This window comes from Solea solea, chromosome 2, assembly GCF_958295425.1.
Source record: "Solea solea chromosome 2, fSolSol10.1, whole genome shotgun sequence".
Lineage (NCBI taxonomy): Eukaryota > Metazoa > Chordata > Actinopteri > Pleuronectiformes > Soleidae > Solea > Solea solea.
Window position 1 is genome coordinate 37,700,253 of NC_081135.1, and position 27,475 is coordinate 37,727,727.

The 27,475-nt window shown below is 40.9% G+C and overlaps 2 protein-coding genes across 25 annotated transcripts in view; one reads left to right on the plus strand and one right to left on the minus strand.

The window, feature by feature from the left end:
- The first annotated feature begins 2,796 nt into the window (after nucleotides 1-2,796).
- On the plus strand, nucleotides 2,797-21,547 carry LOC131443368 (TBC1 domain family member 8). Its single transcript, XM_058612936.1, has 20 exons — nucleotides 2,797-3,221; nucleotides 8,083-8,193; nucleotides 8,311-8,429; nucleotides 8,508-8,736; nucleotides 9,291-9,531; nucleotides 9,755-9,962; nucleotides 11,502-11,699; nucleotides 12,218-12,367; nucleotides 12,483-12,633; nucleotides 13,849-14,063; nucleotides 14,509-14,626; nucleotides 16,036-16,321; nucleotides 17,174-17,315; nucleotides 17,411-17,509; nucleotides 17,632-17,700; nucleotides 17,777-18,047; nucleotides 18,144-18,209; nucleotides 18,764-18,850; nucleotides 18,943-19,058; nucleotides 19,777-21,547. The coding sequence occupies exons 1-20, from the start codon at nucleotides 3,095-3,097 to the stop codon at nucleotides 20,182-20,184; spliced, it is 3,411 nt and encodes a 1,136-aa protein (XP_058468919.1). The 5' UTR covers nucleotides 2,797-3,094; the 3' UTR covers nucleotides 20,185-21,547.
- Nucleotides 21,548-22,373: 826 nt separating this feature from the next.
- The window catches only part of neb (nebulin), a 78,629-nt gene continuing 73,527 nt past the window's right edge, over nucleotides 22,374-27,475 (minus strand). For 20 of the 24 annotated variants that reach the window (XM_058612783.1, XM_058612793.1, XM_058612854.1 and 17 more), the window contains 7 exons: nucleotides 27,255-27,347; nucleotides 26,419-26,526; nucleotides 25,582-25,768; nucleotides 24,393-24,485; nucleotides 24,128-24,268; nucleotides 23,907-24,016; nucleotides 22,374-23,184 (listed from right to left, as the gene is read on the minus strand). In XM_058612783.1, the coding sequence (XP_058468766.1) occupies nucleotides 23,011-23,184; nucleotides 23,907-24,016; nucleotides 24,128-24,268; nucleotides 24,393-24,485; nucleotides 25,582-25,768; nucleotides 26,419-26,526; nucleotides 27,255-27,347 (906 nt within the window). In that variant the 3' untranslated portion in view covers nucleotides 22,374-23,010. The remainder of the gene's footprint in view (nucleotides 23,185-23,906; nucleotides 24,017-24,127; nucleotides 24,269-24,392; nucleotides 24,486-25,581; nucleotides 25,769-26,418; nucleotides 26,527-27,254; nucleotides 27,348-27,475) is intronic. The other 4 variants (XM_058612773.1, XM_058612923.1, XM_058612914.1 and 1 more) reach the window with 3 other exon arrangements.

The window sequence follows — 27,475 nt, forward strand, 5'->3', positions numbered from 1 at the left end:
TCACAAACCAACGTTTTTGGTTCAAGTAAAAATCTGCTTTTATGAGTTAAACTAAAAAGTAGAGTGTCAGTCTGTTTATATGGCGCCATATAAAATTAAATCACTTTGAAAAGACTGGGAACATAAGCGACATGCGGGTGGGACAATAATAAATGTGACACCAACTTCCGTTTTGAGGCTGAATATGACCATATATGGAGCGAGAGCACGAGATTCCATTTGTGGCTCAAAACCAACAGGTGTTGTGACACACACACACACACGCCCACGCCCACCCACACACACATATATATATATATATATATACACACACACACACCCACGCCCACCCACACACATATGTACACGCACACACACACACACACACACATAAATTATCGGTCACTAAAACATAACTTTTGAATGTGAAGCCACGAAAAACATGAAATATGGTTAAATTAATACAAATTAAAAGTTTAGCAACACATTAAACACTTCTAAAATCAAGAATAACAAATGTATTTAACTAAAATTAATTTGTTATAGTATATAATTATGGTTTGGATAATGAGTCAGAAAATCAGAACCAGAATAATTAATTAATCAACTGGAGCAAATTGGATAGATTATTGTTATTATTGTTCGTTCAGATTTAAAACAGCACACAGAGTTTGCAACAAAAAAAACACACACACAGATATTGGCTACACATAGAATGTCGAAAATTACACACGAAATATCAATATAACAAAAAAGTTACCCTTTAAATTCTATGGAAAATGAGTAGAAGTGAATTTAAAAGAAAGAAAAGAAAAATAGTTCAAGTGAAACTCTGTGTAAGGACTACAAATAGAACGCAGCATAAAGACTGTCACTGTCAGCCACACCACTAGGCGGCAGCACTTGTTCAATATAAAATACCACACACACACACACACACACACAAACGCGCGCACACACGATCAAACTTTGAATGAGAATAAACCACAAATAAAACACCATGTAAATTGGCAATTTCAATAAATATAAAAACTAAAGAAATTGGCTTTTTAAATGTATTCATAAAACATTAACAATTAAATCATACAATACATTATAAAACACATTTCAGTCAGTTTGTTCCATTTGAATGAATGGACTGAAACACAGGAAAAACACCTGAACACACGTGCCAGCTCCTCCGCCAATCACAGGACAGCTGGCGGCTCCGTGCAGGAAGTGGCGAAAGGGAAAGTTGGCGAAATGCGGAAGACGAGTAAACAAACGAAAGAGCTCTCACTCTGTACTCGTTTTCAATGAAGCTGTAGTTTATGATGCTGAAGTTTATATTCAACTACACAATGGCAGCATTTTATCACCACCGCTGATACAAATATACATCTAACTTTTTCTGTTACAAGTACTTTTATTTTCAATTACTATTACCATGACAAGTATACTAACACTACTACTACAAACAGGCATTGTCCTCCTACAACTATAACTACTGCTAATAATACTTTATGACTATGGTGACTACAACTACGACTAGCACCACTAATACTTAATGACAATGGTGACTACTACTACGACTACTACTACCACTACTAATACTTTATGACAATGGTGACTACTACTACTAGTACCACTACTAATAGTTTATGACTATGGTGACTACTACTAAGACTACCACCACTAATACTTAATGACAATGGTGACTACTACTACGACTACTACTACCACCACTAATACTTAATGACAATGGTGACTACTACTACGACTACTACTACCACTACTAATACTTTATGACAATGGTGACTACTACTACTAGTACCACTACTAATAGTTTATGACTATGGTGACTACTACTAAGACTACCACCACTAATACTTAATGACAATGGTGACTACTACTACGACTACTACTACCACCACTAATACTTAATGACAATGGTGACTACTACTACTAGTACCACTACTAATAGTTTATGACTATGGTGACTACAACTAAGACTACCACCACTAATACTTTATGACAATGGTGACTACTACTAGTACCACTACTAATAGTTTATGACTATGGTGACTACTACTACTACTACCACTACTGATACTTTATGACAATGGTGACTACTACTACTACTACTACCACTACTAATACTTTATGACAATGGTGACTAATACTACTATTACCACTACTATATGACCACATTGAGTACTACAACTACTTTGAATACAAATACTTGTATTACTATTATTACTACAATAGGTCTATTACTATTATAACTACAATAAGTACCACCACCACCACTACTACTCTTCCATTGCATTTTTCTAATGCAAATATTAATGCAATATTACTACAAATGCAACAAAACACCTACTAATAATAATTATCATACTTTTAACTACATACTTATAACTAAGTATATAAATAATATACTTAAACATAAAGTAATATAAATACCACTGCATTGAAAAGGCCTACAACTGTTAAAATGACACTAACTACGACTATAACCACGACTTCTCATACAAAATAATATCACCTCTACTACCACTACTACTGGGCTTACTACAACAGCTCCTAGGGATCTGCTAGTACTAGCACTACTACTAATAACAACAACAATAATAATAATAATAATAATATTGATAATACTAATAATGATAGTATTGGTGGTGGTAGTAATAACATTGTAGTAGCTGTTGAAGTAGGAGAATCTATTGAATATTGACAATAATAATAATGATAATAATCTGTTGCTTTGATGGCAGAGTGAGTCATCTGCTCACACATAGACGATCTGTGTGTGTGTGTGTGTGTGTGTGTGTGTGTGGTGTGTACAGCTGCTGTAAATCGGGCGTGAGGAGGAATCAGCGGTGAGGAAGTGTGAAAGCCTGCAGCTGTTCACGAGCAGCAGGACCATCATGGACAAACCTCCACACCCGCCGCTGCTGACTCCACCGTCAGGCCGCTCCTGAGCCGAGGACACGCGGGGGAAAGTTACCGCCGTCTACCCCGCCGCCGCAGCTGTTTCTGGGACCGAGAGGGCGGAGGTTTCTCCTCCTGTCCCTCCCTGCTGCTGCTGCTGCTGCTGCTGGAAGAACAAGAAGAAGAAGAAGAAGAAGAAGAAATGTGGCTGAAACCGGAGGAAGTTGTGCTGAAAAACGCTCTGAAGCTCTGGGTGACGGAGAGGAGCAACGACTTCTTCCTCCTGCAGAGGAGGAGAGGCCACGGCGAGTCGACGGGCAGGATCACAGGTAAACACAAACAAACAAACAAACAAACAAACACATAATAAACAGCAGAGGACAGTCAGTGAAGACAATGTAAAGACTGACAGGTGTCAGGTGACACAACAACAACAACAACAACAGGTAAACAATCACAACACAAACAAACACAGCAGGCAGAGTTACATGAGAACAATACTGTAACAAACAGGTAAACAACAGTAAACAAATAAATTAACATTTGCGTGAAATCCTGGATTATTGTTGTTAATCCTGGATTCCAGTGAGCGTGACACAGGAATTCCCCTGCTCCAGTTTCATGGTTGGCCTCAGGCTGTGAGTGTGTGCGTTACTATGGCAACTGAAAGTAGCCCCCTCACGATGTGAGGGTCAGAGCTGATCCTGAGTCAGTTTGTGCAGACTCACTGACCACAACACAGAGAAGCAGTTTCATCACTTCCTCCTCTGCTCTGAAGTGTCGCCACAGACGGAAATGAATAAAAGCTCAGGTGTAAAGAACACAACAAAACAAAGAATAATAATAATTATTATTACAGAATTAATATTACATTATTCTGATTATCCATTTCATTCTAAACACATAATACGTGTTAAAGGTTTTGTTTGTTTGACACAATATCACAACCTTGAGTGTTTATATAGAGACATGATTGTAAAGAATCACATTCATCCTAAATATTGTAAAGTCAAAATCTGATGTTGTCGCAGATAATATAATAAAGAAGTTTGGAAACTTTTATTTAACTTTTCTCTTTTGAGTTTGAAGAACATTTAAGTTTACTATCCTTATATGTATATGTATATATATATATATATATGTATATATATATATATATACATATATACATATATATGTATATATATATATATATATATGTATATATATATATATATGAATAACCTATATGCATAATAACCTTATTAATCACAGGTTCTTTTGTTCTCAGTGGTCTATTTCTGTGCTCCATTATTCAAATGTGCGTGACCACGGTTGCTGCTCACTGTCGTCGCCTGAGCTACAAGTTACAACTCGTCCTCTTTGTCTCACTTCCTCTCTGCGCTGTGTCTCAGGACACCTTTGAAAAACTCAGTGTCTCTCGTCTTCTGTCCCCCCCACCACTCGTAAAAGAGAATATCAGGAAGTTCCTGGCCTAAGTTTACTTCTTTGTCTGCATGTTTGTCCCCACTGTTCCCATAGAGAGAGAGGGGTGAAAGGTCAAGTCCTGCAGTCACGCTGTGTGAGATTAACGCCAGAGTTTTCCACATTTGTTTACATGCGTTACATTAGAGCAGAAACTGAATAAACAGCTGTTTATTCCACCACTGTGTGCACTGTACGGAGAGAAGGGCTGGGCAACAGAACATCTGCAGCTGATCACTTCATACCACACCTACTGCACATATTTGACTCTATATTAAGCTCACGCAGACTTTGTGTGCTTCTACACGCGAGCAGTTACCCTTCTTTTGACATAGATCATCATAACACAACAAATATTTCACAGAATTTCAATAAAAAAGGGTTTGTTTTGATATGATAACAGATAAGTAACAGATTTTTGATGAAAAACGTGTCTAAAAAGAGCAAAAAGTGGTGGCGGGCCACATGAAATCATAACCTTTTAATGTTATATATGGAAAATACGAGATAAAAGCTAAATATACATGTAAAGAAAATGTAAAATTAGCGATACAAGAAGTTATATAATAATGTGTCAAAATTCATACATAAAACAAAACATATAGCTTACTAAAAGGATGGACATAAAGGATTAAATTAAAAAATTATTTAACGTGGTTGTATTGTATTGTGTTTGCACAACAAACAAATAACACTTTTTAAAAAAAAAAAGAATAAAATCTACTTATTCTCACTGTTAAACTGAAGTTTGTAAACTATTCCCTTCACTGCACCAAAGTCCATAGAGAAAAACAACAGTTTTACCATCACAGCACACAGGAGTGGTTGATCCACTGCTGCCTCCGTCTGTACGTTCACATGTGTTATTCTATGAATTTGGTGTTTAAAATACTTTGTTTGGATTTAGCCAAATGACAAAAATGTACCAAATGATGCAGCAGTAGACAGTAACTTGCTAAAATTGCTGATTGTTTTACAGATGTCAGTTTCCAGTGGCAAAGATGTAGTTATGTACCTTTATTTTAGACTCTTTACACTTTTTAGGTTTCTTTGCAGTGTAGGCAGTTGTCACCAGTTGCTGGAATAGTGATGGTTGTAGAACAGCCAATGTGCAGAATTGTAATTCTCTCTTAGATCAATTGATCCATATTATGCTGACATTTTATGATGAAAACATTGATCAACAATGACATAAAGAAATGTTCCCTAAAACATAACACAGCCATTTTTGAGGCCATTAAAACTGCGTTCAGAGGTCGACTGTCGCCTTTGTGTCTCTGCGTCAGTTTTCCAAAAAGTCGGAGATTCGTGTCGACTCTCCGTCTCCTCTTTTTTTTCACTTGTGGAAAATGTAGCTGTGTAAACTGGTCTGTGTTCTCTGTGGTGACAGACAGATGGTCATGTGTTGCCAGGCTGCCGCGTCCACAGCTTCAGGCAGCTTTCACTTTGACTCTAAGATGTGGCTTCTGGCAGAAAGCCACAGTGACTCTTTGGTTTTCACTTTTCTTTACATTAAAGTTTTTATATGTATATGTATATATATATATATATATATATATATATATATATATATATATATATGTATATATGTATATGTGTACGCTGTGAAACCTCTGCTTGTAGCTGATGCTATATTTGGCTTATAATGCACTCTATTGTAAAGTTTTATATCCATTAAGAAAGAAAAGAACAAGGAACATACAGTATGTTGCAAAGTTGTTTTGACCATAAAAACCTTCAGTGAATCCCATTGTGATGACACAGTGTCAGGTTCCTCATTGCAGAGTTAATTCATATTAAATGTTTGACTCACTGTACTTTTTCACTTCATGTCTCAATAAATGAAAACCACATTTTACTAAATCTTATATATATATATATATATATATATATATATATATATATAGTTAATTTGGTTATAGTCCACTGCAATTTCTTCAATTCCAAATATTATTATTGAATAGGTAAATCAGCCTTTTCTAAGATTATTATGTAAATGAATCACAGCATATTACTGAAAACCTACACATATAAAAAATACACAAGATTTTACAGCAAATACTTCCATTTTGATGGCATGAACATATCTGTCTCTTTATATTTACATATTTAAGTTAACTTTCACTCGTTATAATGTGATGGGACAGAAACAGAGAATCCCAGTTAGCACTTGTACGTCACATTACAGTTTGGCTTTTTAATCTTTTCTTAAACATGGATTATGTGTTTCATAAAAAAACACATAGGTGATAATTTGGCTAATTTTAATCTAATTTATTAACAAATCAGTGTTTGACTCACACCCTGCTATCTTAGTTCATTCTGTTCATGTCCAGCCTAATGCTAGCTTACCATACAGGTGATAGTTTGGCTTTAATCCTCCTAATTTGGCTTAAGTCTGTTCTTTAAACGACACTATTGTGTTACATTAACAAAACAGGAAGTTGACCTCAGAGGTTTTAGTTTGGCTAACTTTAGATTTAGTTATTTAACTGGACTTTTAAGTTTAATCAACAAAACAAGAGTCTGTCTTCTACACCCGTCCTCATGTTAGCATACCTCACAGGTGCAAGTTTGGCTAACTGTAGCTGCAGTTTGTTCAGTTAATTTTTACTTTAACAACATTAAAACATTTTAACAAACATTTACCATTTAACAACATTTTAACAAAGCAAAGGTTGGTTCTTAGGGTTGCTCGCTAGGTTTGTTTGATTAACTTTTAGCCAACGTTTTTTGTCGTCAGCTGGGCTTTTGTGTCTCATTAACAAAGTAGTAGGTCTGTTCACGTCCATCCTCATGCTAGCTTAGTCTGTGAATGACTGTTGTCAAATATTCTGTCAAAAACAATCATGAAAAGTAATTATCTGGAAAACATAAATAAATGTACGTATAATGACGTAGAAAAACAGATAGCTGGTGTCGTATAGCTGATATACTGATGTGATAATGTACTGATTTAACTGTTATGACTAATCAGTTTACCCGACATGATGTTTACTAGGACAGAGAACATGACGTTGAACAGAGATGCGATCTTTGCTGCCTTCATCACTTTGCTAGTGGCACGATAGATTGGTATGTCTGATAGTGCTGCCTTAGAAAAATCAAAAATGAGAGTCAAAAGTTTGTATGCGTGTGTGTGTGCGTGTGTGTTTCTTTTCCACAGAGGAAATATTGAATTAAAGCTCCACCACAAATTGTTGTTATTTGAAAAGCATGATTCAGATTAGCGGCGGTTTGTGAAGACGAAAATGTGACGTCTGTGGCCTTTAAAGACAGATCGTCAGCCTGTTCAGAGACCGCGTGTCTCCGTGTTCTTGGTCTGTCCCTAATCGAGGATCCAAATGCATGAATTCATTTAACGTTTAATCGATCTGTGGGGTCAATTTTAGTAACGTGAACATCTGTGGAGTTGATTGCAACAGTAGAGAAAACACAAGAGAGTTTGCCTCTAAATGGGTTTCCTGCTGGGTTGTGGGATTAAAAGTTGTCCACTGACGAGACGAGGAGCATATTAGCTGCCTGGTTTCCACCTGTTGTTAAATGAACCTCATTAAAATGGTAATAAGGTCTGTTCCCTCTTCACAGCAGCGTTGTGGTAGGAATTACACAATTATAAAAGATGATAAAAGTTATCTCATGCTGTCCCCTCTGTCTGTCCTTTGTGATGTCTCCAGTCAAAAACCTCTACATCTCATCATCAACATTCATGGTTTTTAATATAAGGTCTCCTTGTGGGGGCGCTGGACACAGTGCTGGACTCCAATGCCAGGGTCACTCCTTTCCGCATCCTCCTCCAGGTTCCTGGCTCCCAGCTCAGCTGGGTCATCGCCAGTGGTGAGTTGAAAAACTCTTCTTCCTCTTCTTAAGTACGTCATCACTTCATCTCAGGTGATTGAGCAGATGTGCCACAGCCGTTGAAGTTCTTCCCTGGTTTGCTTTTGTGTCCTTCAGGAGCTGCCGTAGAAGAGGTGAACAAGCACTGGAATTGGCTGGTCCACAACCTGCTTCACTCTCTGTCTGTGTTTGAGAACAAGGAGGATGTTGCCAGCTTTGTCAAAGGAAAAGTCAAGGTCTGAAATGTGTATTTTAGAGTTTTAGACGTGTGTTTTTATGGTTGTAGACTTCAAACAGATCCCTCCTTTTTGTAGGGCCTCATTGCAGAGGAGGTCCGGGGCCGCCAGGCCGCCCAGGAGGAGGACCCAGAGAAGTTCAGGGAGGCACTGCTTAAGTTCGAGTTGCACTTTGGCCTCCCGTCATCAGAGAAATTGGTGACGTTCTACTCCTGCTGCTGCTGGAAGGGCCGGGTGCCTCGGCAGGGCTTCCTCTACCTCAGTATCAACCACATGGCCTTCTACTCTTTCCTGCTGGGGAAGGAAGGTAAGTACAGAACAGAGAGGGATTTATCCCCGTGGTCGGTTAATATGAGATGTCATCAGAAATCCAGAGTCTCAGAGTAATGGCCACTTTGACACTAGGGACTCAAGACTTGGCCAATGTGGACTCGCCTTGAACTCTTCTTTGATGACTTGCACTTGGGGACAATTGGGGACTCAAGACTTGACTTGGACTCAAGCATGATGATTTGGACCCTGGAAATGTGGACTTGACCCTGATTTAGACACTGAAGACTTTATCGATACTGACTCAAACACTGGGCGGTGAAGACTCAACTTGGAGTCAGTGAAAGGGTCTTGATTTAGAATCGACTTAGAGGTGAGTTCTTTGGTGACTCAGACTCCAAGACTTGGCCCTCAGGACTCAACATAGACTCAAATATGGTGAGTCAGACTCACGATGATCCAGACTCCAGTAAAGGGGATTTGACTAGCACTCCACTCTTTTTTGATGACTTGAACTTCGACTAAACTTTGAACTTTTCGTAATCCAACGCAACCCAATCTCGGTCTTCTTCTCCTCTTTTTTTACTTCAGTCAAGTTCGTCATTCCGTGGGCAGAGGTGACGCGGCTGGAGCGGGTCTCCACCGGGCTGATGACGGAGGCGATCCGGGTCAACACTCGGCAGCGGCAGAGAGAGTTCTCTATGTTCCTGAACCTGGATGAGACATTTGGGGTCATAGGTCAGCTGGCTGACATTGCTCTCAGGCGGCTGCTGGACAGCGAAGGCCTGGAGCTGGACCGAGTTCTGCAGCAGCCCGCACGCATCACCAAGAGGTCAGCGTCTGAAATACTGTATCTGTGTCGGTCATGGCAAAGAAATTAAGAAAGATTTGGGTCACATGCAGAGTGGAGAAAATGAAATAAAAGTGAATTAATCTCCTTAGGGCTCAAATCAGATTTAACTTCTAGTCAAGAAGAACAAACTGAAACCTCCTCTGCCAAAACATTTGAGGAAAACAAATTGTTTGCTTGAAGGTCTCCTCATCTTTCTCTCCAGAATCCTTGAGGAACAGGCGCTGAGGGAGTACGTCCTCGCTCTGTTTCGTCTCCCTCGCAGCGAGAGACTCCACGAGGTGGCGTCCTGCTCCGTGTGGACGCCGCACGCACGCTGCCATACGAGCGGGACTCTGTACACCACCGACAGCTACCTGTGCTTCTCCAGCCGGGAGGAAGGCAGCTGCATCCTGCTCCTCCCCCTCACTGAGGTACAGCACCTGAAAATGTAGCAGCGGGTTTTACGAGGAGATGAGTTTGAGTCAAATGATGCCTCCAGTTCCAACCAATTGGATTATGCCTGCCGGGGTGTTGACAGTTCACGTGCTGTACTATAAACCAGCCTAACATCAGTACTGTAAATATCTGCAGGAAACTAAAGTCAAGAAGTTCTTGGTTCATTAGTCCAGGAGTTGTTGCGTAAATAGTTCAGAGTTTGAGAGGCTGAATGTCATCTGAAGCATTTGACGACATGTGACGGCAGAGTCACACGTCAGCCTGTTTGTCTGGAAACTCTTTATCTGAGAGTTTTCAGCTGTGAAGCCTGTGAAGTTTAGGTTGTTAAACAATCCATGTTTGTTCTGCCAGCAGTGAGTTAAACAGTAACACACACGCTCACACAGGCTGGTTATATGTGCTCGACAATGTTCACACACTCTCACAACAATAGAAGACACAAATCACAAGTTTAAAGGACAACTTTTTAAAAATGAATATCCAAATAATTGTGTCAGAGTTAAAAAGTAACTTTAACGTACTGTAATGTCACTAACAATATAATATAATATGTAGAGTGCAACCAAAGTGAGATACAAAACATAACCTACAGCATAACACAACAAAGCTATGACTTAGCATAGCACAACACAACAAAGCTACTGTATGACAAAGCATAGCATGACACAACAACACTACGACTTAGCATAGCATGACACAACAAGACTAAGCTATGACAAAGCATAGCATAACACAACAAAGCTATGACAAAGCATAGCATAACACAACAAAGCTATGACAAAGCATAGCGCAACACAGCAACGCTATGACAAAGCATAGCGTAGCATGACACAACTTGACTAAGCTATGACAAAGCATAGCATAACACAACAAAGCTATGACTTAGGATAGCATAACATGACAAGCTACAACTTAGCATAGCACAACACAACATAACAAAGCTATGTCAAAGCATAGCATAACACAACAAAGCTACGACAGCGTAGCATGACACAACATGAAAAGCTAGGACTTAGCGTAGCATAACAAACATAACAAAGCTATGATGTAGCATAACACAACAAAGCTACGACTTAGCGTAGCATAACACAGTGACATAACATATAGCATCGGTGTAACATTAAACACACATATAATGTTAAGGAGAAATATGAGAAATGAACAGTTTCAATGTGAATTTCTGTTATATTTTCATGTTCACTTTATCTTTGTGTTGCCGTTTATTCATTTATTTGCTCTTCCCTCCACTGCCGCTGTTTAATCCTCCATTTCCTCTGTTTTCTGTTTCTGCTTTGTCTTTTACAGAAGTGTAATCACTTCCTCTGAACCCACTGTGTTACTGTGGCTAACAATAGCAGTCGTATTATCAGTAATAATAATAATAGTCCCGCTCCATTGTCTGTTGTTTTCCTGCACACTTCCTGCATAGTTTGGATTTCATTAAAAATCATAATAATATCAGAGTAGAACAGCTTTTATGTATAATGTCTGTTCTCCTCTCTTAACTTCGTCAGGTGTTGTCCATAGAGAAAGCAGAGAGCACCTCGCCGCTTCCCAACCCCGTCATCGTTAGCGTCCGCATGAAGAAGGCGTTCCAGCTGATCGAGCTGCAGGACAGAGACGAGCTGGTGGACAGTCTCAACTCCAGACTCAGAGCTCTGCAGTGGAAAGTGTCCATGTTCCGCAGCAGGAAAGACAGCAAGAGGAGCCTGGTACGATCTTTTAATGAGGAGCCAGAAAATATTCACATTTAAGAAGCTGAAAAATCACAAACTAACTGGAAGGAAATCCTCCCACCTCCGCCAACACTGGGCCACCTGTGTTTTACACACCAGTACCTGTATTTTTTTTTTAGAAACGCAATATTTTTTTATCACAAATTTGACCCTTGCTGTGATTTATATTGTTAATTAGCTCATAGTAGTTTGTTGTTTTTGAAAAGTGAACCCTCATATGAAAAATTCTGCTCCAAACAAGTTAAAGTTAATAAGTTAGTGGTGTTAAGAGATTTTTAGAGACGATGTATTCTAGAAAGAGACGAGTTTTCAGGATTTCAGAAGCATTAGGGAGATTGTTCTACTGGAAAATGACATAGAATCTTGCTACTACTCACCATCGGCTTGATTTTATGTGCGTTTTTAATTTGTGGATTAAAAAAGACCTCAATAGGAACACAGAAAATCCAATAATTCTGCACGGTTGTGCGCTCACTCTCTTTTCATTTCCTCAGGGCTCGCCGACTCCCTACTACACCTTCTACTACGACACTGGCTTTTCAGACGAGGAGGAGATCGAGGAGCAGGTTCTACGCAACACCATCAACAGCGAGGCGCTGATGACGGCCTTCCACCAGAAACCACCGGGAGCCAACGGCAGCAAGGTAAGACAAACAAACACCGTTGTGTGTGTTTTTTACAGAGCAATAACAGCAGCATGTTGAGGGTTACCTGTTTGTGTTACCTGTGTGTGTTACCTGTGTGTGTTTGCTGCGTCAGAGCATGGAGCAGGTGAAGGAGCAGCTGTGGGACAATCACTTCTCAGAGTTCGGACGCGGCGTCCACATGTTCCGCACGGAGAAGATCCAGAGGCTCGTCGCCATGGGGATACCGGAGTCGCTGCGAGGGGAGCTGTGGATGACACTCTCTGGTGAGCTTATAACGTGTTCCGGTTGCCTCTTAAATCGGAACTGGGATATTTAAATCGGATATTCGACGGTGAATGTGTGCAAAACTTTAAAGTCCTTCAATAAAGACACTTCAAGTGAAAAATATTACAAAATGAGACCATAATTAAACATTTATGTATCCTCAAATACACTAGGTGTTAACCATATTACTATACAAATACATAAAATATCACACAATAGCACTACACTGTGGGATAAAACTGTCTAGAAACAGTAAACCTGTGACCGGAGCTAGCAGCATGCTACAGCTAATACTCTCTAAAAAATATCTCTGAAAAGTGAAACCTATCTGTGGCAGCATACCCTACAAATTACTACAAAGACTTAGAAATTAATTCAAGTTTTTACTGTTTTAATTAATTAAACTCACTTATTTTAACCTTATTACTCAGCTAATATTAGCATTACAGCTAGCTTTGCTAATTAAACTAACTAATCTAGTTGGTATGTGGCATTTTATTTGTAAAAGGTAACTAGCAAAATAACACAGACACCAGTGGGTTAGCATTGTGTGTACGACACAAAAACAGTTAAAAAACAACAACAACAAAAAATTACAGCTAGCTTACCCACCATGGCTGGAGCAGCCATCTTATATTGCTCCGTACTGAAAACTACGATTTATTCTACACACATGCGAAAGCGTGGCTACTTCCTGTTACGGCTAATGTTTCACGACAGTTGTGCTCGTTACCTGCCGTAAAAATGAAAGCTGTAAATTGTTTAGACAGGAAGTAGCCTGTCGGAACAGGAAGTAGACGCATTTCACTACTTCCTTATTTGAGTAAAACAAAAATGTCTTTTTTTTTGGTACAGATAAAGAGTTCAAACAAGTTTATGATTTATAACTGGGAAATAGAATAGATTACTTAAGATATATAGACTTAATCTACATGTTGTTCTTATTTAAACGTAATGTTGCTGTTTAGTGAATCTTAATTTGAGAATAAATGAGATGAACATTTAACTTTGTTCTTTTACTTTTCTTGTACTTTTTTAATCTCTGTCTCACTTCAGCTGTCAAACTGAAAACCATGAACCAAAACCTGTTGAGGAACTAGGATTTTTCTCAGAGGAAATACTGATCATTTAAAGATGTTTTACAGGAAGTGAATCCCTGTCTCACTCTCTCTGCGTGTGTGTGTGTGTGTGTGTGTGTGCGTGCGTGTGTGCAGACGCGTCCTCAGAGCTGGAGTCTCATCAGGGTTACTACACCAACCTGGTGCAGACGTCCATGGGTCAGAGCACCCTCGCCACAGACGAGATCGAGCGGGACCTTCACCGCTCGCTGCCGGACCACCCGGCCTTCCAGAACCCCACCGGCATCGCAGCGCTCCGACGCGTCCTCACCGCCTACGCTCATCGCAACCCGAAGATCGGATACTGTCAGGTGAGATCGGGCGGAGCATCTTCACCTCCCAGTTGAGCTTGGAAACCTCTCGCTCTCCTGCACCAAAGTCCATAAAAGACAAAAACAGTATTTTTAGCTCACGGGGACACAGGAGCTGCTGGTCTGCTGCTGCTGCCTCGTGTGTTCACTTTGTGTCACTGATAATAATCCAAATAAACACCAAAGTCACAAGAAAACACATGAAAAGAGTTTGGTGCAGAGAGTTCACACAAACTTCCTTTTATGAAGTTAAGAGATCTTTTTTTCTCTTTCCAGTCAAACTCCATGTACTTATATTTTGAAATAAATAAAAATACATTTGTGTTTGTCATTTAAAGACAGAATAAAGTGTTATATAGCCAGATTATTGTCTTTTAAACGGGAACTCAGGCTAAACACGACATCATTTACAGTTCATTTAAATGTGTGTTTGTTGAATCTCCAGTCGATGAACATCCTGGCGTCGGTTCTGCTGCTTTACGCCAAAGAGGAGGAAGCGTTCTGGCTGCTGGTGGCCGTCTGTGAGAGGATGCTGCCCGACTACTTTAACCGCAGGGTCATAGGTCAGTGAGCGGAGGTCACAATCACGGCTATACTTTCAGACTCTGCGCTTTGCCCGTCTTTGCTGCTTTAAGTCATCGTAACACAGACTTTTGCTTTAGTTTGTAGACCACTCACTCTCTTTGAACCAAAGTCCATAGAAAAAGACGGCAATTTTCACTAAATTTGTGTCACTTAGATTAATCCAAAGTAAATATTTTAAACAGAATTCACAAGAAAATACATTTAAACATTTAAACTTAAACAAAATAGAGGCAGCAGTGGATCAACGACTTAAATCTCTTATTAAAAACGTTTGTTTAACGATGAGAAAAAGTGACAAACGTGATGTTAAAGTATCGCAGACTGCAGGAGAATATTTCATATGTCAGTGTTGGTTGTTGTTTTCTACGGGAAACCATTTATATGAGGTGAGAAAAAGAAATCACCTTATTTTGAACCTGGATAAAACAAAGCCTTATTTCCTGTGTTTGTGAAGCGGGATGTTTATGAGCCGCGCGACGTGCGTTTCAAACAATTTCCTCTTCCCCTTTTTAATGTCCAGACGTTTGCAGCCGCGTTCTCATCTGCAGTGATTTGTGTTTGTATGCAAACACTTACAAAGATATTAAGGCCGAAGTCGCTTTAGCGTTTATTTTTAACATTAAATCTCAGCATTTGTGTGAGTAAATACGTTTTTAAAGAAGGAAAAAGTGGATAATCATGATGGTTTCAATGGAACATAACATTTTTTCCTTGTTTTTGGATCTACATATTGTTCTACAGTTTTAGAAAAAGAAAATAGTTGTTTAGTCTCTTAAGCTTATTTATCTATGATGTTAAAATAATAATTTGCATGTTAATGGACAGATAGTGGTGTTTCTTTTAGCAGGTTTAATTCACAGCATTCACACTGAAAGACTACCGTTTGCTGCCATCTAGTGGCCAACTTGTGAAAAACAGCATTTTAAAGTTCAAGATGAGACAAAACAATATCATTTCCAGTTTATTCAGATCAGTCATTTTAATCGGATGAATACAAAATACTTATTTAAATGTTACGTCCTTCCTTAAGTTATTTATTCATTTATAAACGTGAACCTTTAAATAAATGGACACTTTAAACGTCATGACGCTGAACATTGTCGCCATCTTTTATAAATTTACACTAAATTTATTTCAAAACACAAGAACTTCTATTAAAACTGCTGCATTATATAAACTTTAAATTAGATTTGCAGCATTTTGAATATTTTTAACTAAAGGGCTTTTTTTTTAAGGGGTAAGACCTGGTTTTAGGGTTAGGGTTAAGTTAAGGTAAGGGGAATGCATTATGTCTATGATGTGCCCTCATTAAGATATACAAACAGGTTTGTGTGTGTGTGTGTGTGTGTGTGTGTGTGTGTGTGTGTGTGTGTGTGTTGTCCTACAGGAGCTCAGGTGGACCAGTCGGTCTTCGAGGAGCTGATCCGCGAGCGTCTGCCCGAGCTGGCCGAGCACGTGCCGGACCTGTCGTCCCTGTCGTCGGTCTCCCTCTCGTGGTTCCTCACGCTCTTCCTCAGCGTGCTGCCCTTCCACAGCGCCGTGCGCGTCGTCGACTGCTTCTTCTTCCACGGGATTAAGGCCGTCCTGCAGCTGGGATTAGCCGTCCTCGACGCCAACGCCGCGCTGCTCTCGGCCAGCACCGACGATGGACAGGCCCTGATGATCCTCACCAGGTAGACCTGAACCAGAGACTGGGTTTTAATGCTGATGTAGTCTTTTGATGCGAAGAGAAGAGAACACAGGAGGATAGAAGTAGCAGTTAGCCACTAGGGGGCGATCCTTACTTGGTTTATACTGTTTGTAAACCTGTTTAGTTTTAGCTCTTCTTCAATAGAACATTAAGTAAAGTTTGAAACTTATGTTTACATTTAGAGGAAGTAGACGCATATGATTGGACACCAGTGTGATTGACAGCTGGTATCGTCCAATAGGAGCCTGGTTAGCCTCAGAACTTTCGGAAACTTGAAACTTAACAGTTTGATTTTTTTTTTTATAAACAGTCTAAGATCGGAGTGTTTTTCAGGACAGTGAGCAACTCAAATATGATCTTTAAAAGTCCAGTGTGCAACATTTAGCAGTTTTTAGCACAAAAGGGAGTCCCACAAGGTTCAGTACTCGGCCCGTTATTGTTTATTATAAATAGTTAATAGTTCTATAATAGATAAAAACATGGTGAAGAGCCACATCTGATATAAACACAACATGAAAAACAACAATTACATACATTACATACATTCATGTGATTGTACATTGTAAAAAGTCTTTTAAAGATATAATTTTTTATATAATAAAGTTTTCTTTTCCAAATTGAAATACTTTCACCTAAATGTTGCACACTGGACCTTTAAGTATGTTTGTTTGAGAGTTTAATCCCTTAAAAAATTAAAAGTTTTGATTTTTGTAGCCTCAGAATAATCTGAGAGTCTGGAGAAAAAACTAATATTCTCTGATAAATGGAAGATAAATCTTGAATGAAATGAGATTTTTTCCTCTTACATTAAATTTATAATCTGATATAATTCCAGTTTCCTGGAGCAGGTGGACAGTGAAGCGTCGCCTCGTCCTCCGTCCTCTCCGCCTGCTGCAGAGCAGAGCAGCCACGGTGACGACGACGTCCCCGCCGCGGGACACATAAACATCACCGACCTCATCAACGAGTCGTACGAGGTGACGCGCAGGTTCACATGCAGTCGGTTTCCTGTTTCTGTTGCCGTCGGCGTCACGTCACATGACTCTGTGCTGTTTGTGTTTCCCGTCGTCAGAAATTCGGAGACCTGACCGTGCGTCAGATCGAGAGACTTCGCTGTCGACACAGAATCCGAGTCCTGCAGGCTCACGAGGACACGACCAAAGAAAACGCTGTGAGAATGAAAACGTTTCAGAGACGATTATAAAACGTTAAAAAGTAAAGTTAAAGTTAAAGTGTTGCCTAAACTTAAAGAACATCTGAGACCATCTCTTGTTTCTGTTTGCGTCCGTGCAGTTAAGACTGGTGACTCCAGACGTCTCCATCTCTTCAGAGAACTTGTCCGACATCTACGACCTCTTTAAGGTACAGTATCTGCTCCTCCTCCTCCTCCTCCTCCTTCCATCCTCAGACTTGATCATCTCCTCCTCCTTCTCTGCAGACGGAGCACTTCATCAGTCTGTACTGGGGCGACAGCAGCTCGGCGGCGGCGGCGGAGGCGGCGGCATGGAGCTACATGGACTCCGGCCGCTCGTACCTGGAGCGTCAGTACCGGCTGGACCGGCCCCAGTTCAAGAGCCTGTACGGGCTCCTGGTGCCGTGGCCCGGCGAGTCCAACCAGCACACGGACACGGTGGCCAACCGCACCTTCACGCTGCTGGACCAGGACCGGGACAACCTGGTCACCTTCAGGGAGTTCGCGGGCTGGCTGGGTAAGTGGAGGAAGAGGAGGAGGAGGAGGAGGAGGAGGCGTGACCTTTTAAAAAATAAATAAATAAAGATGAAAACCATCTTTTTTCATGTTTCAGACACGTTGTACTGTGAGGAGCTGAACGTGAAGATACGGCTGCTGTATCGCCTCCACATCCCACCAGGTTATTCTTTCTGATATCACCATGACAACCCATTTTTGAAGCTGTGTGTTTGATCAGTGAGTTACATTCAGCTGAAAAAACCCTGATTTCAGCCTCTGACCAAAGGTTCACATGATATAATCTACATCACATCAGAAAGACTTTTACCACATGTTCTTGTTGTTCAACAACACTTTTACAACCTGAAACTCACTCACTCTCCCACAGAGAAAACATCACAGCACTTCTGCCTCCGTTTGTAACATGAAATGTGTGATTTTGTGACTTCTGTGCGTGAAGTCTGTTATTTGGATTCACCTCAGTGACTTAAACTGACCACACGAGGCAGCAGTGGACCATTAGCTTCTGTGTTCCCGTGAGCTTAAAATGCAGATTTGTTTTCATGGGATTTGGTGCAGAAAAGCGACGGCTTTACAAACTTGTGTTTCCAGCCAGAAAAGACAATCTAGTGGTTTTTTTTTGTTCAAAGCTGCTTCAAGAAACCCAGACTGTCCCTTTAAATATGGTCATTAACCTCAGCGCGCATGTGTGTGTGTGTGTGTGTGTGTGTGCAGCTCTGATTGAGAGCGAGGACGACCCGTCCCTGATGAAGAATCCCCTGTTGTCCACTAACAGACCGCTCTACGTCAATAAACCCTCTGGTCCGTTCCACACACACTTTCTGTTTTCTGTTTGTTTGTTTGTTTGTTTGTTTGTTTGTTTGTGTTGGTGACGGAGGCTGCTGTGGTTGCAGATGTTGAAGGTGAAGTGAAAAGAGAAGATTTCCAGGAGCAGCTGAAGCAGATGTTGAAGGATTTGGCCAAAGAGAAGCAGAAGGACGTGGACCAACCTCTGCCGCTCATGAACCAGGTCAACGACATAAAACACAATATTATACATCCAAATGTTTACGATAAGCAGTCTGAAGTTAATAATTAGTAACTATAAGCATTTAAACCTCTTCATTTCAGTTTCTATCAAATGTATTTAACTAATTAAGGAAAAGGGACATTTTTTTATATTCTAACAGCTAAAACCGGCAAAATGTTGAGGAACATTTGCTGTAAAATGTCCTTTTTATATATTTTTATTTAGAATTTTGCTTAAAAACCATCTCTTCTCGAGCAAAATTGCAATTTGAAACGCAGCAAGAGGAGAAGCAAATCAGAAAATCTGTAGTAATTGTAAATATTTCTTATCTTAGCGTCGCATAGAATATTAATGTTTATGAAGTAACAGCTTTGTTTTGTTTTTAAATCTACAAATTAAACTAAAAGCTTCACTCAAAACTGAAAAGAAATTCTATCGCAAAATCTAAATCACGGCTGACATTTATATCAGAAAAGTCGCATTTAGTCCGAACACGTAGCGCGTTAAAAGACGAGATTTACAGAATATAACTTATAGAACGAGATAAGGACGTTGGAACGTCTTCTACAGCAGAAGGTGAAGATCTCCGTCCGTCTCGGAGCCGCAGCTGAGTTTTTCGTAATTCCTCCGACGTCACTAGTGGGCGCTAGATGGACACTTTTTGTAAGAATAAATAAATAATTGTTCACCTTCTTCTTCTGTCTCTGCTCGTCCACAGTGGGAGTTTATCCAGTTCTGTAAAACCCTCTACAGTTTGTTCCACGGCGACTCGGAGGAGAACGAGCTGTTCCAGGCGATCGCGACCGTCACCAGCCTCGTGCTGCAGATCGGCGAGGCCAGTCACCGCGGAGACGGCTCAGAGTCGCCGGTGAAGAAGACACAGGTGACGGCAGGTGATGATGTCGCTGCAGGAGGGGGAGGAGGAGGCGGAGACGGGAACACCACAGCGGAGAAGGAGTGGACGGTGAGCTTGGCTCAGATCGTGGCGTCGCTGTTGACCGAACAGTCGCTGGTGAACTTCCTGGAGAAGTCGGTGGATCTGAGCGAGAAGATCGCGGAGGCCAAAGAGAAGCAGTATCACCAGCGCGCAGGTTTGCTCACGCTGCAGCAAAAACATCGCAGCTGACGACGCCCACAAACTTCATTTACTGATCAGCGATCGATCGCTATCATAGGACGCAACGCAGCGGAGAGCCTTAACGCGACGTTTCTAATCTCACAAACTCTACTTTTTTTACTCTAACTGACAAAAGTAAAGGTCCAGTATGCAACACTCGCGTATGCTGCGGTCACACGGATGTTACTCGCAGCGTTTTTACGTACAAATCAATGTGCAAATGTGAAGAGACGCAGTTAGCGTTGACCAGACACGACACGTTCCTGCGTCTTTCGCTCAAGTGGAAAAATTTCAACGTAAAAGGGTCGTAAAAAACCCAGCGAGCGCGGAAACCAATCAGCGTCGATTCTCCAGATAATGTCGCATGACGTCATTTCCGTGTCCAGTGGCTAGCCAGATTTGCTTGGTTCACAAGGAAGGAAAAAAACTGTACGACAAAACACAGACCAAGAAAAAGCTTGGACTAAAGTCAGAGAGGAAGTCGGTCTATCGCCACTCCTGCAAAAATTGCACAGAACATGATTTTGCGGCGCGTTGAGCGTGAGCACAGACGTCACAAATGTCACTAAAAAGGTCCTTTCACGACTTCTCGACTCGTAGAACTCGCCATCGCAGAAATGCCAGAGTGATATAACGAGGTACTGAGTCTAAGCAGGAATTAACGATGTGTCGACCCGGCTCGTGAACTTGCGATAAAGACATACTCGTCTGGTGAACCCGTCCATTCGATCCCAGCAGAGATGCTCGTTTCCGACGGTACTCGAATGTGTAAAGAAGCTCAAAAACAACGTACAAAAGTTCTCTATATTTACATAAGTAATGTTTGTTGAGGCAGAAAGTTGCATATCGGACCTTTTTATGTAAAAAATAGTGAAAAATAATCCGTCACGACTTTCACTTCAAGCATTAAATTAATAATAAACTCACGACTAACGCGTATAAATAACTTTCTAACGCTTTATTGATTCACTTTTCCCAGATTAATCGTCTTTCTTGTTTTTTTTCTCGTCCTGAGCCAAAGTTTTTGAGAAATCTGCCTTTAAAAAAAAATGTAAATAATTGTTGATTTTTTTTGGAGATTAGTGATGAAACATTTCCATGGTAACACTAAAAGGCTGAATGATTAAGTATTAATATGTGAAATATCTCTTTATGGAGGCTGCCTTATTTAAAGTTGCATTAACAATCATTACAGCGTGTGTTTTTTTTACTGATTTTATAACTTTTTTTCTTTCAATATCACATTTTTTCACATGCACAAAACTCGTTAAATGGACTTTTGTTTTTTTTTAAGTTTTTAAGAAACACTGCGGAAGTTTAAAGCAGAAGACAACACTGGAGGATTTTCAAAATAAAAAGCACTTGAAAAACACGTCTGTTTTTTTTAAGTTGTTTGAGAGACCAAGTGAAAATTTGTACCTGAAAAGTCACTCAAATATATTTGTGGATATTTGTGCCTAAAATGTGAGGAAAAGTTCTATAGGGAAGGTTTTAATATAGAATTTGTATAAATGGAATCTCCTCCCTGAAAATACATTAAATAATAGTAATAAAGAAAAAACTATACTGTTTGTAAATGTAAATATTTTCTCCAATTTAATGATTTTTGCATCCAAATGTTTTGTGTCAAAAAATCTGATAAACTAGCTAGCTAAACAGCGGGCTAGCTAGCATGCTAACTAACTAGCAAGCTAGCATGCTCACTGAAGTCACGTTAAATCATCCACGTTTCGGTGAAATCTCTGGAATCTCCTCAATGAAATGGTTTAAGTGTGTGGTCCTGAGTCTGGACTGGATCGTCTAATCTGTGTTTTCTGAGGATTAAAACATTGAAAAAGTTCACCGTGTCTGCGGTCTCCCGTGTTCTTAAAATCAAGGCAGATATGAAAATCCTCTGCTGTGAGGCAGCATTAACGCCTGTGTGTTTGGAGACGTCACAACCATCCTGTATCCTGTGTCCTTCCACAGTCCAAAAACATGCAGAGGTTAAGTGGACGCTCTAAAATAACCGTCGATGAATGGTTGATTGTCTCCAGCAACCTGTCCGGGCCGTGACCTCGTCTTTCTCCCTACGTCAGCTGGGCTTGGCTCCAGCTCCCTCCACGACTCTCACATGGACGATAAAAAGAGTTGGACGGACGACTATAAAACACAAAAGTTGGACAGAGACAGAGACAATGAGAGTCAGGAGTCAGAGCTGCAGGAGCTTGGTGTGCTTTATTAGCTACTGATCAAAGGTAGAGGACGTACGTTCAACCCAAAACCTAAATCATCGGAGGGAACAAAACACACACGTTCTACTAGTGGCCAGCCTTCAGTGTAGAGGAGGGAAGGCTGAGGCTCGTCTCGTACAACTCGAGGAGGGCGTGGTTTCAATCGTGGAGGAGGTAGCTGTCAACTCACTCAGTTTCATCATCGTTAGAGCCACTACGGCTCTTTCTCTCTCTCTCTTTTTCAGGACAAAATCATATATATTTAAATATCTTTGAAATTTACAAAATAGTGGCTGAGGACGTTGGCGTTAGCACTCCGACTTCTCTAAGACGGAAACGTCCTAGAGCAGTTAGACGTAACGTTTCGTGGGCGTAGTCTGTATAATCAGAAGTACATAAACTGTATGTCACATCCACAGGCAGCAGGGGGCAGCAGAGTCAGAGCGACACCAGATTTACCAACAACAACAAAGACAACACACTTTAAATAAGAGCTACGAGAAACTAAAAGCTACACATTGCACAAAGCCGCAGTTGTGACCACAGGGTTGGTTTTTGACCCGTGGGTGTGTCACGCCCACCGCGGCGTGTGGCAGTGGGCGGGCTCAGGATCTTTCCGTCTTTAAATGGCCTCGACGTAGTTGGCGGGCAGCATGCCGGTCTTGCCGGTGCGCTGCACGGTGCCGTACATCCAGCCCTCGTCGATGGACTGCACGTTGACGATGACGTCACTGTCCCTGAAGGACACCTCGTCGTTGTCGGCGGCCGCGTAGTCGTACATGGCACGCACTGTTTTCTGAGGAAGGGAAACAGAAGAGTCAGTGTGATTAGAATCAAGGAAAAAGAAGAGAAATCTGGGTAAATTACTGTAAATCTACCAAACCAATTTCCGCAAAACTTTGTGGAGGGGTGAGTTACGACACGAGGAAGAACTCTTTAAACTACAACCAACAATAGATGGCGCTTTGACTCTGTCACGTCTCTTGAATGGTTCTGGTTCTGGACTTCCCGCCGTGAAGCGTCCCGGAAGCCACGTCTGTGCTTCAATCATGTTCCACCACACGTCTGTTCTTCCGTTCAGACACTGGAAATGTGTCGGTCACGACCAAAACACTTCAAATTGGACAGATTTGGTGTCTAAGGTGTAAAGTGTAAGTATTGTGAAAGAGACTTTAGTTTAGGGCCACACGGTTTGGTGTCGTCGTTGTTGTGGTTACATTTACATATAAACATTTAGCAGACGCTTTTATTCAAAGCAAATTGCAAAAGAAGAATAAACTACACAGAAGTAGTGTTGGATCGACGTTTAGAAGGAGATGGTGCAGGGGAGGGGGGTAAAAAGTAAGTGCTGGGACAGAAGACGCTCTTGGAAAAGCTGGGTCTTCAAGAGCTTCTAGAAGATAGACAGCGACGCCCCTGTTCTGGTACCGAGGGCGTCCTTTTCTATCTGATCAGAACTCTTGCCTTAGGGTTAGTCATTAGCTCTGTGTGTGTGTGTGTGTGTGTGTGTGTTCTAACCCCGGTGGTGGAGGGGTGTGAGGGGATGGAGGAGACCGTGGTCTGCTGAGTGGCCACAGATGATGACCTCTGCTGCAACTCCACAGTCTTCACCTGCTGTTGGTAACCTGCTGAAGATAAAGAAGACACACACACAGTGTGTGGTGTTTCAAACACACACAAACAAACACACTCCTCCTCTGTGTACTGTGGTTGTTGTTGTTGTTGTTGTTGTTTGTTACCCATAGATGAGGCCATGAAGCCGTTGCTGTAGAGGGACATGTGCTGGGTCGCGTCCTGGGACATCTCAGACTTTTCATCGGCCCCGCCGCTCAGAGCGCTGGTGGAGCGGGAGTGCTCTTTGCTGCGGCGCTGAGCTTGCACTGTGTCAGAACCAGATTAGATTAAATTAGACTTGATTGAAAACTGACCTCTGATCCTTTTGCTGTGGCAAATACACAGCAGGTCACAAGTTGAATAAAAGCAATAGTGTGTTGCTGATCTGACCTGACATCATGTGCAGACTCCTGGACTGGATGTTGTCTTCAGCAGGGTCGTAGTCAAACACAGAGCCGGGGTTTGTGCGCCACACACGCAGATCTGACGACACAGAGTAAAAAACAACAACAAAGTAAATAATCACTGAAAGTAAAACTAAATCTCATTTTGTGACTTGACGTGTAAAATAAATCTGCAAATGTAATTTACAATGACACTGAGGTTATAAAACAAATCCACCACAATCCATTGAAAGATACAGAAGCTCATTTAAAAACATTTACTGCTGTTTTAAAGATATTTTAAATACAGTGAATATAGTAAAGAAAATACTCTATCCTGTTTGTAAATGTATATATTTTCCCCTATTTATTGATTTTTGCACTCAAATGTTTTGTTTTTGAGTCAAAACGCTGAAAAGCTAACTAGCTAGTTAGCTTGCAAGCTAGCCAGCATGCTTTTTAGCTAGCAAACTATTGTACAGACAAATATAACCATAAAGGTTAAAGATGAAAATGTTGTTTCAGGTTTAAGAATCAGTTATTATGATTCTCAACTGCAAAATTATATTTGGATCAAATAAATAATTGAGTAGATGTTAAATACTTTTGAATAAAAAGCTAGAAGTGTCAAAAAAATGTCTTTATTTTCCCAAAAACCGTATTAGGCTGTGTCTATTACCAGGTTGAAATAACTTATTTTCCCTGCTTATGTGACAGTGTGTACACAGGAAACTGAATTAGATTGTTTTTCCGATATACGTTTATCAGAAAGACAATAAACCATTGGATATTATTCTAACAACAAACCATCGTGAACTGTAAGAACAATAATGTGATAGTTTATTGTTTTTCCCAGATTGGAAAAACAATATACGTATATTGTTCTAACAATAAACTATCATGTTATAAATGAACCATACATTGTTTTAACAATAAACTCATCCCTGTGATACTGATGTGTGGCAGCAATTTACTTTTGTAACTTCAATATGTGGTCCTAGACCAGATATATAAAGATATAGATGCTATCACAGAGCATTGTTGTCACTGACCTGCAGCAGCAAAATCAAACAACGGTAAAAAGATGTTCTGACACCTTTATGACCAAAATCTCACTTATATATCAAATAAACGTTGATCTTAATTGAATCAGATTAGAACACAGTAAAAAAAACACATCTGGACTGTGAGCGTACCAGTGGTGGTCTCCTGGTCGTGCTCGATGGCGCGCCTCCTCTCCATCTCCACCACGCGCCTCTGGATGCCGCGGTAGTTGATGTCGCTGTAGTCGTGGGTGATTTTCTTCACGCGCTCAGACACGGGGTCAGAGGTGATGGGAGTGAAGCTGCCCTTGGTTTTCTCAAAGTCCTCGTGGTATCTCACCTGAAGATAACAACACAAGACACAATCACGCTTCTGTCCCATGACGGTAAAACTGAAAGATAAACCCTCATCCCAAACATATGAATGTACAAAAATGCTAAAATATGTTGTTTTTACAATCGATTCTTCTGGTTACTATTGATTTACTAATAACATGTAAAATTGGTGCAGATTAGTGTAAAAATACTGCAAAACTGCTGCAGATTAGGCAACGTCATCTGACGAGACGGTCTCTAATCTGTTCAGACATTGTGTCCATGCAACTCATGAACGAGGACACATTGGTCTAATCTGAGGACGCTTTTGGGACAGAATGAGACTGTTTAGACCTGAATCTATCACAGTCTCGACGAGATTGGCTCTAAAATCACAATAAAATCACTTTAGCTCACATTTGAGTAATTCATATTTTTCTCTGGTGAGCTAGAAAGCTTTTCCCCAATTCAGTTGATGGAAATTCACCAATAATAACTTATTCTGAACACTTTTTGTAAAAGATTTTAAACGATGGCTCTAATTCGCCAGGATTTCTTTCTTCTCGGTTGTTTTGGGACATCCAGGATTACATTTTTCCCTTGTCCCTGGCGCTAATTCTCTCCAGTCCCTGCAATGAACACAACAATGATGCAACAACATCAAGAAAGACTTACTCCGGAGATGATGCGCTGCGTCTCCCTGACACGCCTCATTTCGGGCGTGTCCAGAACGAAGGACGCTTTGCCCTGCACCTGCTTACGGAAGCTGTCGGAGTACAGCACCTGGTGGACGACGAGGACAGGGAAGAGGACAAAGACAGTGAGTGGACAGAGACGTCTGGAGCGCTCGGAGCTGACACGCTGAAGCTGTTATTAGCGTCTACAGCACAAAGGGTGTGACAGAGAGTAAAGGCCCATTTATACTCTGCACCCAAGAGACGGAGCCTTTTCGTCCATCACTGTGCAGGAGAGCTTACAATGATGGACGAAACGGAGCAATACCACTGGAAAATGTGGGGGCAGTATAGAGTCAATTGTCTAATCAGTCAGGAATACGATGAAGAGTCATAAAATAACCTCTTCAATGGTCGCCATGTTTGGTGAGGCCTGCAACTTGGTGCTCAGCACTGCCCTCTAGAGGAAGCATTGTGTAAACGTCCATACTAATGCAAAAGGCGCGTTTGGGACGGAAAATTGAGTATAAATGGGCCTTCAAAGGACACACACTTCAGACAAAACTGCTGTATTAGATTACGTCAAAATGTCCACTAGTGGACGGATGGCAGGGGAAGAGGAAGACGTGGAGTAGTTTGAACAAGAGGAGATGTTATAGCAGTGATGATGTGGCACACCACGTATTAAAAGACATTTCTAAAAAACGCATAGCGCAGAATTAATATGATTAACTTCTAGAGCCAGAGGACAAGAATGGACGGTTAGGAGGAGGGTTAACGTGGAAGGGGAGGAGAAGGAGGAGGAGGGACATTTCTAAGCAGAGGTTCTGAAGGTACCGAGCTAATGTTCTCTTGGTTCCTTTTGACTCGCTCCATCTCTGGAGTGTACACCACAGGAGTTCCCTTGGCAGAACTGTCTTTATACAAAACCTACAGGACAGAAACACAGTGAGACACCCTGGACCAGAACACAGACCCACACGTACACCTATAGGACTGCTTTCAAAGACATGGATGAAGACACAGAGAAAACAGTGTTGTTGTTGTTTTTACAGAGA